Source organism: Azolla caroliniana, unplaced genomic scaffold, assembly GCF_043228905.1.
Source record: "Azolla caroliniana isolate FFs.n. ecotype wild unplaced genomic scaffold, voAzoCaro1.0.p SCAF_13, whole genome shotgun sequence".
In the NCBI taxonomy this organism is placed as follows: domain Eukaryota; kingdom Viridiplantae; phylum Streptophyta; class Polypodiopsida; order Salviniales; family Salviniaceae; genus Azolla; species Azolla caroliniana.
In genome coordinates this window covers 15,522,725-15,537,445 of record NW_028230448.1, presented here as the reverse complement: position 1 = coordinate 15,537,445, position 14,721 = coordinate 15,522,725, and the positions used below count along the sequence as shown (strand labels likewise).

The 14,721-nt window shown below is 38.9% G+C and overlaps 1 protein-coding gene across 1 annotated transcript; it reads left to right on the top strand.

Moving 5' to 3' along the window:
• The first annotated feature begins 3,844 nt into the window (after nt 1-3,844).
• Nucleotides 3,845-9,049, top strand: LOC147856316 (beta-glucuronosyltransferase GlcAT14B-like). The gene is made up of 4 exons (XM_087329028.1): nt 3,845-4,862; nt 7,765-7,840; nt 7,920-8,035; nt 8,198-9,049. The coding sequence occupies exons 1-4, from the start codon at nt 4,178-4,180 to the stop codon at nt 8,710-8,712; spliced, it is 1,392 nt and encodes a 463-aa protein (XP_087185154.1). The 5' UTR covers nt 3,845-4,177; the 3' UTR covers nt 8,713-9,049.
• The last annotated feature ends 5,672 nt before the right edge of the window (nt 9,050-14,721 follow it).

Below are 14,721 nucleotides of genomic sequence, written 5' to 3'. Positions count from 1 at the left end.
AATTCACGCTCATTTTTTTATAAGTACGTAAACGAATGCATTTACACTACATGTTTATGGATACATGCATAGCTACCCCTTGATCTAAAATCGTGGTCATTTCATTATGTCATGAACGAAATGATCACTCTCAACATGTTGAGCCCTTAAGAAATGGTTGGAACCTCCTCCACATATATTATTTGATCAATTGCCCTTTATAATCAAATCTATCATTTTCGGCCCCTAAATCTATACATTGATTGTTTGTTGGGAAACAATAAAATAATTGCTTGTCTGCATGATCTCGAATCAAAATTAATCAATACAACAGCAAACATAGAGCCCCAAATGTTGAGGCCACTCCCCTGAAGTTGTAAACATCAATGTCGCATTACAATAATTGTGAATGTATGATAAAAATTAATAAAATCATCAAAGCAATCACATGTGTTTAGAAACATTGATTTGCTAGATCAAATTGTCAATGATGTCCAAGTTTATTATATTATGTGTGAAGTTTATGAGGTAAAGCAAATCAAGTTTGAACCACATATACATGATTGTATGAATTACAACCTACCGCAATACCTCACAAGATTTCAAAGGGGCATATTGTTGTACATTAATGAGGAAAATGATATGCATCTTTGCAATAAAGTTAAATCTTTGAAAATAGTTGTGAAGAAACAAAAAGATGTGGTTATGTCAATGCGAGAAAACAATAAGTGTACGAAAACAAATGTTATTCCAACATAGCTTGTAAACGATTTCTATATTACTAGTTGTCAGTGTCATTCAAATGAAAATGTTTTTTTCAAGTATAGGCCTACCATTTCCAAATGTTATATTGAGTTATGTTAATGGAACACAAGCATAGCCCCAAGTAATCAAGTTAGTCCTAAACAAACTCTCTCGTACCTCAAAATATGATTGATGCACTAGGAATGCCCTCACCTGTAAGAAAACTTAATACACACAACTTCATGATTTACGGGGTAAAAATGCTTAAGAAAGACGAGAGAAATAACATTAGAACATCGAATTAAGCAACATATAAGACTTGAGCAAAAAGTGCTTATAAGATAGGTCTAGTTGAAGCATAAAAAATGAAGCACTTTTGAGAAGTGTCCAATAGGCACTTTTACAGTTTATTGCAAACACACTGGGTAGACACAAAACCATTCTCCCTTAGTTTCTAAGTGTTAGGTATTATTCTCTACCTCAGGTATCGTGTCCATTTAGAATTGTTTCAATGCCATTAGAAAGGCATTGGGTGTGAGCACATACGATGAGTGTTTAACTTGATGTCCCAAGTTTGATGTTAACCACCTTCAGATCAACATAGAATCCTCTTTTAGACATTGCAGGTGCATGTTGCATGAGCTATGCATACAACATTTGGAGACTTAAAAATCATACAATTTTCGAGGCAATTTACATCGCAATCAAGATGTTATGATGCAATCTCACAAGTCTCATAATCTTACAATCATCCACTACTATGAGGTTGTGATAGGTTGTCTCCTTCATTCCTATCCGCTCACTTTCTCTAGAGAGACGATTGATATCGTTACATCAAGCTTATATTGCACGAGTGATGTATGGAGCAAGGGGACTAAGCCCTTCAATAATTGCAACTTTTTACTCGTCCATAAGCAATAAAGGCTATGTGTACTTTCCTCTCATTTGCAGCTCTCATTCTTGTTGCCTTGCTTGCCCTCAAGCATTTTCCTCTCATGACTAATGACTACAATGAGGGTTCAATGAGATTTTCTTGCTCCTCATACCAATTGGATTGCTCCCTTGATTCATTGGTCGGATTCCTCGAGTTACATGTTGTCAATCATGAATAGCCATTCATGCATCTACTTACGATCCCACACACTTACTTCCTACATCCCTACCCTTTACATATCTCACGCCATAGTGCCCCAACCCTTTAGAGGAATGAGTTGCAATAATCATTCTTAACAATGTGAATAGAGAGAAGGGTGCTTTTGAAACCTCAAAATGTACCCCGCACTCAAAATGCTATTGATCCATACAAACCATTAGCCTAGTTAGGTGATAGTGGAGTTATTTGAAAGGACACATTGCGATCGTCTTGCCTTTGGATTTCACAATATCAACATAAAGCAAGCGATTGAGAGCGAGTGCTCATGCGAATGATGTGGAAACAAGTAGGAAGTAATGGTTATGATATGAACAAGATGCCACGTGATAAAACACATTGCCTTTATATGTTCACAACAAATAACATTCATAAGCCAAACATATAAAAATGATGACAAAGTAGATAATTTTAAGCTTAATAAGAGTTGGAGGTTGTGGGGTAAATCGAAAGCTGAGGGTCTTAACATTACATCGGTTAGTAAAAAGCATTCATGTTTTTAGTTTGCGGTATTGTACTGTACCCAAACACTTCATTGTTAATATTTCATGAATAATGGTTAAAAAAGTTCACTTTTCACGTCCCAATGGTGGGCATGACAACATTACCTCATCATTTATAATAATGGATAAATCATGCTTGCACGCCACTTCCGGCTTTTCTAACACAAAGCGTTGATATGTAGTTTGTGAGGTGGGAGCATTGTAATGCAAAAGTTAAGAGGAAAAAGCAAAAGTTATTTAATTTCTGTTTGCCTTTCACCGCGAGAAAAGAGGTCGAACGTTAGCATTTGGTTAGACCATGAGCACAAAAACCCATATGGAGCATCGCCCGTGAATTGAATCGATTCATCAAATGTTTTGCATTGATGGGACAATTCAGGAATTCCCAAACCAAGAAATTGTAGCGATTCTCGCATAAATTGTATATATATATATATTCATTGAATTGCTCAAGAGTTTGACATACATCTTATGATTCTTAGAATAATATAGTTTTAACTTCTTCTTGTGGGAAATCGTACATGCTAAAGAATATATGTATATGTTTTCAAAGTGTTACTTGAAGAACACATTTTTTTTTTGTCAAAGTAAAATATTGGGTAGTTAATTACTAAAGATCAATCCAAACCAAAGTCCACACATAAAATCTTAAACCAAAAGAGCTCCCGAACTAATTCAAAGATCGTATCCGTGAGATATTGCTCGACTCCAATGGTCTAAGCATTGGTAGAGCAACGCACATGCTACTAATAATACGAGGAGCAAGGGCGGGGTGATGATGCTACAAATGTATACATGATATAATGAACAACCACTTTCCCGGACATGCGAAAAATATAACGCGTTGTATGGCCAATATATATATGTACGTACGTACATGTGTTTGTAGCAAATCCGAATGAACGTAACGTCTGACTTATTGCTACAAACACTAATGTCTGACTTATTGCCACAAACACAAGCCATAAACTGGAAAGCGACTTTGGGATATAGATGGCGAATCACGGTTGAATGGCCGCGGATGAAAAACATGGGTGGTATGAATAGTACAAATGATGTGCTTCTTCTTCGTCTACTACTATTACCACCACACTACTATGTACTACTAACAATACCACCACTATTTAGAAGAAGGGCAACCCCCCCCCCCCAACCCAACCCAAAACTCTCTTTTCTTCCTTCTTTTCTTATTATAGAAGTATGTATTTAGTGTATTGGTTGGTAGTGGTACTCGTGAATATTTTCTTCTTCTTCTGTTAGCCGGACAAGAAAATTGTGTAGTAATTCTTTCTCTTCCCTTTTATTTATTTTCCCCTTTTTCTCTTTTTCTCTTTTCTTTTCACTCCCACTCCCCCCCCCCCCCCCCCCCTTTTCTTGTTGTTGAGCTTCTTCTCTCTATCAAAGCTGTTTGTTGCCTGCTCTTTCTTACACACACACACACACACACACACACACACAAAAACAGTCGAAGAAGAAGCAGAAGTAGAAGTAGAAGAAGAAGAAGAAGAAGAAGAAGACGAAGAAGAAGAAGCAGAATCATCCATCGCCAGAAGAAGACGGAAGAAGAAGGAATTCATGTCCAGCTGAAGTAGGAAGAACCATAGCAGAGAATCGCCTTCTGCAGCCGTATCTTTTCTGCTCGACTCTCTAGGGTTTAGAAGCTACTTCCAGAATGCTCCCTCCCCCTCCTCCTCCTCCTCCTCCTCCTTGCCTGCACTTCTCTCGCAACGTATAGGAAAACCTAAGGCTTTTTTTGCTGAGTAACTTCCCCTTCTTCTCCATCTTAATCCATCTTTAATCCATGGACAGAAAGTGGTTGCTTCCGCTCATCTTCACCTCGTCTCTTTCCTTCATCCTCCTCCTCCTCCTCACCATAGCCTTCAGCTCTTCAACGTCCAATGTTCCACACGAAGCTTTCATGTCCTCAGTCTTGGCTTTCATAAGAGAGCCAGATGATCTATTTGTAGAGTCTAAAATCTCTCCTCCTTCATCATCGTCATCTGTTGCACCATCATCATCATCATCATCATCATTATCATCATCATCTTCTTCTTCGTCTTTGTCATCATCATCATCATCATCATCATCATCTTCTTCTTCTTCTTCTTCTTCTTCTTCTTCTGTTTCTCCCTTCCCTTCTACTCCTCGTTTGGCCTACGTTATCTCAGGCTCCAAAGGCGATGGCTTGCAGGCTCGAAGAACTCTTCTTGCACTCTACCATCCGAGGAACCAGTATGTTCTTCATCTCGACAGAGAAGCTTCTCCCCGTGAACGTGTAGATCTCATCAGGTTCGTGAAGCTTCATCCGACCTTCTCTCAGTTCGATAATGTCCATGTTATCGCAAAATCCAATCTTGTTACTTACAAAGGCCCGACTATGGTGGCTTCCACTCTTCACGCTGCTGCAATCTTGTTGAAGAAAAGCAAAGACTGGGACTGGTTCATCAATCTGAGCAGCTCTGATTATCCTCTCGTAACTCAAGATGGTTAGTGATTTTCTCTCTCTCTCTCTCTCTCTCTCTGTGAGTGTGTGTGCATAAAAACCTCGTTTCTTGTTCATGTTTCCCTGAACTGTCTCTGACATATTGTCTCTCTTTGCATACAATTTTCATTTCTTGATCATATCCATCTTCATCCTCTCCCTCCCACGTCTTCTTGGTATATGTCTTCATCGTCAGCCTTCTGCATACAGCTAACCTTTCTTTAGCATGTCATCTCATGTGTTCTTTGTACATGTCTTCATCCTCGCCTCTAGGCATAATAAGCTCTCGTTTCTTTTTCATGTATCCTCATGTGTTCTTTGTACATGTCTTCTGTGTTTTGGTTATTTATCGTCATCCTTGCCTCTCTTTTTACAAGTTCGTTTCTATTCCATTCCTTCTGTGTTTTTGGTATATGCCTGCATGCTTGTCTCTATTCACACAAATTCGTTTCTTTTGCACGCTTTCTGAGTTTATGGCATGTTTCATTATGTCTGCTTAAAATTCCGTTTCTTTATAATACGTTCTTGGCTTATGTCTCCGTCTCTTTGCATATTTTTTTTTTCTTTCTTATGCGTTCATGATTTTGGTAAGTTGCCATCACTGTCTCTTTGTGTAAAAATCCATTTCTTTTTCAGGTATTCTATGTGGATATTTACAATGTTCGTTCTCATCCATCTACATTAATCTTTTTCATGTTTCATTTATAGTACTTGTTCATTCTTGCATACATTTTCTTTTCTTTTCATGTTTGGTATATCTTCATCCGTGTATCTCAGCATAAATGTTGTTTCTTTTTCATGCCTGTGTTTTATGTCTTCATCGATTTATATATCTGCATATGTTTATTTCCGTTCGCATCTCATCTAGGTTTTTGGTAGATCTTCATCCTCATCTTGCTGTATAAGGAATCATTTCTTTTTCGTGTCTGTTTTTTATACTTATTTTTCCAAGTCCCTCTCATGGATTAATCTTGTCTTCATAATTGTGTTTTTGGATATATCTCCATTATCATATTTGTATAAGTTTTCATTTAATTTTTTATGCATGTGTTTTTGGTATGGATACATGAGCAGTTTCTTCTTTTCTACTTTCACTGTCTGATAGTGATAGGTCAGTACCACAGATTTAAGCTCTATTAGCTATTCTTCGTAAAACAATAAGGTGGTGGCATCACTGGAAACAATTCTGTCTTTCCCATAGGACATGCGTGAGCTGTCCTGAGATTTAACATGATAGAATCTTTTAGAGCGAGTGCAGTCATTGAATTTATTTAGGGTTTTTATTGTTTGGGCCAGCAGGCATACAGGTGCTTAGAGCTTAACCACTGGTTCAATGGGGATAGTTTTAGAATAGAAGCATGATGAATTGAGTATGAACAAAATCTCTATGGTGGTTGAGACATTAATATCGATTATAAAGTTTTCATTGCAAAGATTTTGTTGTGACATAAAAAATTTAAGGAGGTTATAGAAGCTTGAGACATTAATATCGATCATAAAGTTTTCATTGCAAAGATTTTGTTGTGACATAAAAAATTTAAGGAGGTTATAGAAGCTTGAGACATTAATATTGATCATAAAGTTTTCATTGCAAAGATTTTGTTGTGACATAAAAAATTTAAAGAGGTTATAAGATGTTGTCAGTGTCACTTAGACACTTTCAAGTAATCTTGTGTAAAAAGCATCAGTTGGAGGCACATATGCATTTATCTAAATCACAATTACTTGTTCATATCACCACTGACACAATGCACATATTAGACAGACTAATGGTCTAATAGAGTCATGGAAAATGTCATTTGATTTGGACTTTCTTAGAATTCATGAATAGATGAACAACACTAGATGGATGTATTCGTCACGTTATTGTAATACTTTATGCAAATGAATAATGTAACATTTCAGAAAGTGTATATTAAGACGGATGATTGTTTGATCATTGTTTTTCTTGTTTATACTTTATGTAATTGGATGAATATGCAATGTTTTCGGCCTTCCACTTGTTAACATTTTCAGCTTACACTTGCGTATACTATGTAAGATATCCCTAGACATCCCAATTATACATAGTAAAGGAGTTACAAATAATCTCACCATCCTAGTGGATTATGAGAAGCATCAAACACAAGCAGTTGGAGAATTCAATGTCCACAGTACATTACTGATGAGGTTACACCTCCTTTTCTTGAGCTTATATAAGGAGTGCTTTCATTATAGTACCATTTGATTGAAATGTAAATCATACTTTTCTATTGGTATGCCCCTCTTTATATCATTTCCTTAACACCTGATTATGTCATTAGCAAATAAATCCATCCCAATTAAGGGATAGAATTGAGTGGCACAAGTGTTGGACATTCTAGATTATATGAAATCATTAGAATTTTTGCAACAATGAGAAGCTGCATAGTCCATTGGATACATTAGACAGTGTAACCCAATTTGAAGCGTTGCTCAATTCAAGTATCTGTGCCATTATATATGATTGTCTATACAATGTGTATGACTATATGGAGAAGTGACAGTGAATTGGTGCCAGCATTCAAGAAAACTGCATTTTTTTATTTGAATGGTGACATGTGAAAAGTTGCACCTTCGGTTTGTATATTGTAAGAGTAGTGATGCAATAAAAATACATGCATGCTATGTGTGAAGTCGTTGATGCTATCTGTACTTGGAGGGATAAATTCTGCCTGTTATATAGGTTTGGATTTACCTAAAATACACATGTTGTCTTAGCTATATTCCATTTATTATCATTTTGTCAGATTAGCATGGTCTTGTAACAGTATATATATATTTTCTTGCTGGCGTAAAAGGTTTTTATTCATAAGATGAGAATAGACTCTGTAATGCCCTTTATTAGAATCTGGCTCTCATGTGGTTCGGAATTTCTTTCTTTACAGATTTGCTACATGTTCTTTCCTATTTGCCAAGAGATTTGAATTTTCTCGACCATACAAGTAAACTTGGTTGGAAAGAGTAAGGGTTCACTTCCCAATCAATTCATGTGGTTGTCTCACTATACTACTTGATTATAAACTGCATACATTTTGGGCAGGTACCAACGAGCAAGGCCCATCATAATAGATCCTGGTTTATACATGTCAAAGAAATCTGATATTTTCTGGGTTACCCAAAGACGAGGTGTACCAAATGCATTTAAATTGTTCACTGGTAAGAGCTGTCAATGGACAAAGTTGAATGCTCTATGGCTTCCTTAAAGACTTCGAAGATGTCATACTAGTGTAAACTTATTTGTTAACTTTGTTGCACTGATTCTATCTCATCAATAGTAACTCTGGCGTGAATTGATCATTTCCTTCAATGTTTTTGTAGGTTCTGCTTGGGTGATTTTGACTAGACCTTTCGTAGAGTATTGTATATGGGGTTGGGACAACCTCCCCCGCATTTTACTGATGTACTACACTAACTTTGTGTCATCGCCGGAGGGTTATTTTCACACCATCATCTGCAATAGCAAAGAATTTAGTAACACAACTGTTAATTCTGATATGCATTTCCTTAAATGGGACAATCCACCGAAGCAACACCCTCTTTTGCTTTCTATGAATGATTTTCAAGCTATGAATAAGAGTTCTGCACCTTTTGCGAGGAAGTTTGCGAAGAATGATCCAGTACTAAATAAAATAGATTCTGAACTGTTGGGTCGGAAGGATGATTCATTCACACCTGGTGGATGGTGCATCGGCAAGGCTGAAAATGAAACAGATCCCTGCTCTGTAATAGGAGATACATCTTTGTTAAGACCAGGACCAGGTGCAAAGAGGCTTGAGCATTTGATCTTGAATCTGCTATCGGCTGACAACTTCCGTGCAAATCAATGCAAATGAGTAGGCAACACACATTCTTTGATATGTCATTTCAACCCGTGATCAGATTATATGTCTAGCTAGCCATGCACATTGTATGAAGCTAGTCATGTGGGATTTGTATCAAGATATTTTCGTAACTAATATTTTCCTCCCATACATAATACTGAAGGAGTATATATATTCTTCGCTGTCGTGTATCAATAACTGGAGTCTGCTTGAAAGAGTGAAGTTGGGAACTAATGTTAGAATGCCGTTGGATTCTGCTTCAGTCATTACTAGCAAAATACCTTTAAACAGTGCTCTTGCCATGTTATCTTGTATCAGTTTTAATGAAATAATGTAAAAGATTAGAAGTTTGTGGAAAGCAATTTTGTAATCAGAACAATGCTTGGGAGTCGGTTGTGGAACTTTACAGGAAGGCCATCTGCAAGCTGTTACATATGTTAGGTTGATAAGTTTGGTGACTTTGAAGAAAGTAATTGCTCCTCAAAGTTTCTGTAGGAAAGACAAACTACTTATCAAGGAATATGTGTCTCTAGGAAAATCGTTTGATTTGAAGTGGACACTCTGGCACATTGCTAAGAGATTGAAAGATATGATCCATGTTGAGCATTCATTACTTTTGGCATCTTCTGCATACTAAAGGTTAAAACATTATCCAGGATCCCAGCTAGAGGTGTGATTCCTAGTGTTTAAAGAAACATTTTGTGTTTGCTGGCCAGACCAGCCCATTTTAGGTAACTCAAGTTATGATTTTCATTGAAACATCTCATATGCCAACAGCTATGTGTTTCTCTTGATCAAGGAAAAACCTAGCATATGCCAACAGCAATTTGTTTCTCGTGATCAGAAGGGTGTTATAATGTAAATCCTTTTCTTGGGGTTTTTGGGGGATAGACAAAAAGGAGATTAATTTAAGTTGAACCTCATTGTGAGCTCTGATTATTAATGAGGACAATATTTCTTTCAATTGCTAGAATGCTAATAAGTATCCTTCCAATACTTGCCATAAAAAATTGAGGATATGGGCCCATGCTGAAGGCAGCGTTGCCTCTTCTGCGTCCGCAGAGAATTCCAGCCCAAGCACCATCCCGAGCAGTCTATCGAAGTTGAGTGAGATGAAACCATACCATACCCATCATGGTATGCCGCTCAGGGTTTTGCTAGCTTTTTCTCTTTTGTCAAAGCCTGAACAACAACGATATATCGATGCATAATGGTGCCATGAATGGCATATTATTCTGTCAAGCATCAGAATATGGGGCTGAAAACCACAATTATCTCGCTTCAATCAGGAAAAGGATTTCATCAGATTATGCTATGTGGATATCCCAAACAATGATGTGTGTTGAGCCCATGTTTAATGTTAAATTTTTTAATGCACAACAGCGAATGCTAGTAGCAGAATTGCATATATCATGCAGGCCATCTAGACTTCATTAGATTTATCGAATGTTGCATGCACCATGGACTATATAATCCTGCAGAATTCGGGTCATTACATGGTGTATTTATTGTTAAGTATTCCCCCAATCCTCATAGCGACTCTTTTCTACAGGGGTACACTACACCATAACCTTGCCATGAGAATCTGTTCTGCTCCGAGTTCCCTTTTGCCCATTGACATACAACGATAATGAAGTCTACTTCTGTCATGTACTCATATTGTGGCAAATTACATTGTCGTATATACAACTAGTTGATAGCCTAGAATGCGTGGACTGATATGCAGGTTGCGTTTATTTGAAAGGAACAAATATTTCCTTAGATGGTTTACCTGAGGAGGTAGTCAAGCTAATATATATATATTAGCTAGCGTAATTACTTCCTTATTTCTGTTAATTAGGAGCCAATTTGGTGTGGAGTTGTGTGTTATAATTGCTTGTACTCATAATTTTGGAGGCCATGCCAACTTAAGATTCCTAGTTCCTATTTAGTCTAATCATCATTTACTTGTGATCATAGTCAACCCCCCCCCCCCCCCCCCCCTTCTCTTGCAGACGGTGACAGGAAACGGACTTTTGAATAAACCAATTTCATTAGGGTCAAGACGAACTTCCTCCATCTAGAAGGAGACCATCCATCATTTGCACATTACCCACATACATAACTTGCAATATTATTAATTCATGAACCCAATTCTCCTTGAAGGAGCGTCTTCAAAATCCATATAAAGAAATTTAGCTGAAACATATGAATGATGGAATTGCTTGATGCCAAACTATGTTTATGATTCATGATGAGGATGATGACAACTTATTGGTAGCAATTTGAATTTGGAGAGGGGGGAGGTCTTTATAAATTAGTGTAATATGCATGTATGTATAGGGAGGAAAATGGATACTTTGATGAATATATAATTTAATCAGAACCAAATTGTGGAATTAGCTGGTTACATATCGTGCCTGATCAATTGATTGATCCATAGATTGGTCAGCGGATCCATATATAAGTCCGCAAGAACTTCTTAATAGACATACACTTAGATAGATTGATTGACAGTACACTATGGAGGTCAATTAATGTAATCATAATGAAGAATAATAATAATCGAGGTGCAAGTAATTAAAATAATGAAATGAATGAATTAGTGCTGGTAGTAATTTGGTTGGTTGGTTTGGGGGGGGGGTGAGATCCTAGCTAGGTAAGGATGATCAGCAAGAAGCTATTGCAAATTAGGGGTTTGTTATTGGGATCAGTATATGGGTAATATATAATAATGCTGATAGAGCGATGGCATTATTATGTAACTATACTTCTTGTTGGTTATTGAATAATGAGGATTAGACCAGGGTATTCAATGGACTATCTGATGCATACATATAAACAGACAAAGCTCTGTTTATACACATACATACAGATATAAAGAGAGAAGAAAACCCTGTGTATTATGTCTATAATAGATTCCAATGAATGTCATTATAGTTTTGTGTTAAAGTTGATGGGAGGCTAATTATCGTAAATATCATGGGGGAGAGCTCATGATCTGATTAGTTCATATGCAACGGTATAAATATCATATGGAGAGCTCAAGATCTGATTAGTTCATATATACGGTATATGCGTGTAAACACCGTTTACTGTACAAATTTAGCATGCATATGTATGTATGGGTGAATCCTCATTATCGGGAGCGTATATGATCGTAGAAGGATTGAGCATGGAATGCATGACTGAGATAATTAGTGGATATAATTAGCGCGCTGGTGTGTGTTAATTAATTAATTAATTGGGGGGTAGAGTAGCACTTAAGAGAGATTTATGGGATTAATACAGTAGGCTGGGCTCGAGGAGAGGCAAGGAGGGGGCGGAGGAGGTGGCGGCCGTGTGCCACAGTATATTCAGAGGACTGGTAGTACTAGTGTTGGGACTGGTACTGTTGTTAGCAGCTGTAGTAGTAGCGGTAGCTGTAAGGGGCGGCGATGGCGGCGGCCCCCAGAGCGTGTGAAGCATCTCTTGTGTAGCAGGGTGAATGGGCGGCGCGTTCTGATACTGTTGATGATGGTTATGGTTATGGTGTTGATGATGATGATGATGGTTATGGTGATTCTGATGATCTGGTGGCATGGCCTCATGAGCCTGGCGCTGATGATCCATGCCGTAATCTGCTGCTTCTGCGGCATGATTTAGGTTACTGCTGCTACATGGATTGTAGTATTGGAGATGGTGATGGTGATGGTGAAGATTTTGTTGTTGTTGATGATGATGATGATGGTTCTGCATGGTTCCTGCTGCCATGGCATCCAAATGATCCCACAGCATTAGGTCATTCTCTAACAAGCTCAGCACACTCGTGGTGGTGGACGCCATCGCCATCGCCATAGCTGAGGTTGCAGAGCTTATCGCATGATGAACTTCTTCTTCTTCTTCTTCTTCTGCAGGCTGCTCGCCATCGTCTTGTTCGCGGATCATGTTCAGCAACCGATGCTGCTCCTGCTCCGCTAGGGAGCTACTACTGATCGTCGTCGTGATTATGCTCTGCTCCTTCAAATCGCCCGCCGGATCATGGCTACTTCTCCTATCACAGCAATTGACTAATGGGGCCACTGCAGACTGATGGTCCTGATCTTGATCCTCCTCAGTCGACGGTGGGTTGAGATTAAGCCTAATTGCCGTGTCATGCTGCTGATCAAGCAGCGGATTCACATGATTAGTAGTGATGCTAGATATTGGGCTACTGTCATTAGTAGCAGTACTACTATAATGGTTATGATTATGATTATGATTATGATTATGATTAGGATTAGGATTAGGATTAGGATTATGATGGTGATGATTGTGTGGGCTGCCATAGAGCTGATGAGGGCTGCTATCATTAGTGGTATCCTTACTACAATTATAGCTTCTGATCATAGGAGCTATGGCACTCCCGATTAGGTCAGGATCCATGATATCCATGTAGCAGCTGCTATTATTCTTCGTCTTCATACGGCTACTGCTCGACATAAGGGGCGATGAGGAGGCTGAGATGGAGCTGCTGCAGGAGGAGGAGGAGGAGCAGGCGGAGGAGGAGGTATAGTACTGAGCGACGGATATGATGGGGCCATTACTATTCGAATGATCACCATTGCTCTGCACTATAGGAGTATAAGGACGCCCCATGGCTGCCGTACTATTCGTACGGCAATCTAGGGCGATTCCTGCCGTATTTGTACGGTAATCCATGGCGATTCCTGTCGTCGTAGCAGTAGCAGTAGCAGTAGCAGTAGGAGGAGGAGGAGGAGGAGGCAGAGGAGCAGAGCAATCCATGGCGGCATTCTTCTTCGCATCCATAACCTGCTCCCTACTACCGCCGCCGCCTGCGGCCTGCAAGGATCTGAGGCGCTGGAGCGTGGAGGAATCCAAGAAGAAGATGGGCCTCGCCTTATAATCATCTGCGCCCCCATTAGCCTGCGATTCCACAGGCTGCATGCTCTCATTACCACTGTAGAACCTGGCGCTGCCAGCGTTATTAGGTTTTATGAAGCTGTGGGTTATGAGCTGCCCGCGAGTTTCTGCAGCCAGCAGTGTTGTACTGCCTGCAGCAGCAGCAGCAGCAGCAGCTCCGCCATGGCGACCGTTAATGCCAGCCTTCTGGGTGTCTAAATTAGGGTTAGTGGTGTGAGAGGTTTGATCTGCCAGCACTTGCATTAGGTCATAACTATGATTATACTCTGCCTCAAGGAGGCTGTTATTCATATGGCTGCTGCTGCTGCTACTACTGTAATGCATACCAGTACTGCAGCTAGCATATGCATTGTTATTATTGTTATTACTATTATTACCATCATTATACTGAGTATGATGATCATTAACAGTAGAGGCGCTGGGCATGATTACCTGATTGACTACATTAATGCATGAGGTGGATGTATTTGGGTTATTCATATATGGCCGAGTCTGTTTGCGATTACTAATGACCTGATGATGATGATGATGATTAGTGGTGCCATCGCAACACTCATTGAGGCTGCTACGATTCACTGCATCTAATTGCAGGTCATGGCCAACATTTGTGCTCATATTATTATCATGTTGATGATTATGATTATGATTATGATTATGGTTATGGTTATGATGATGATGGCGATGGAGCACAGATCCTAGCTGTTTCAGAGTAATTGGTTGGGAAGGTATCAGAGATGATGATTGGCTAATGTTAATGTTGGTGTTATGGGTGTGATGATTATTATTAGGAGGAGCAGTGTTAGCATGAAGAGGATTAGGGTTAGGTTGCTGCATTAGCAGCAAGGGCTGGTGTGTGGATGGATCGATTCCCATGCTTTTCAGCTTCTTCTTGAGGTGCGTATTCCAGTAATTCTTGATCTCATTGTCTGTTCTCCCCGGCAGCCTCCCGGCGATCAGAGACCACCTGAGTGGATTCCACCCAAAATCAGACACAATCTATGAGGAATCATCATCAATTCAGCAGAGCAGAGCTGGAATGGTTAATATTTATATGATGACTCTACTAATGAATTAATTGATTAGCAGAGCCATCACTCAATCAACATGAGAATCTGTAAGTAGAAATGGTTTGCGATATAT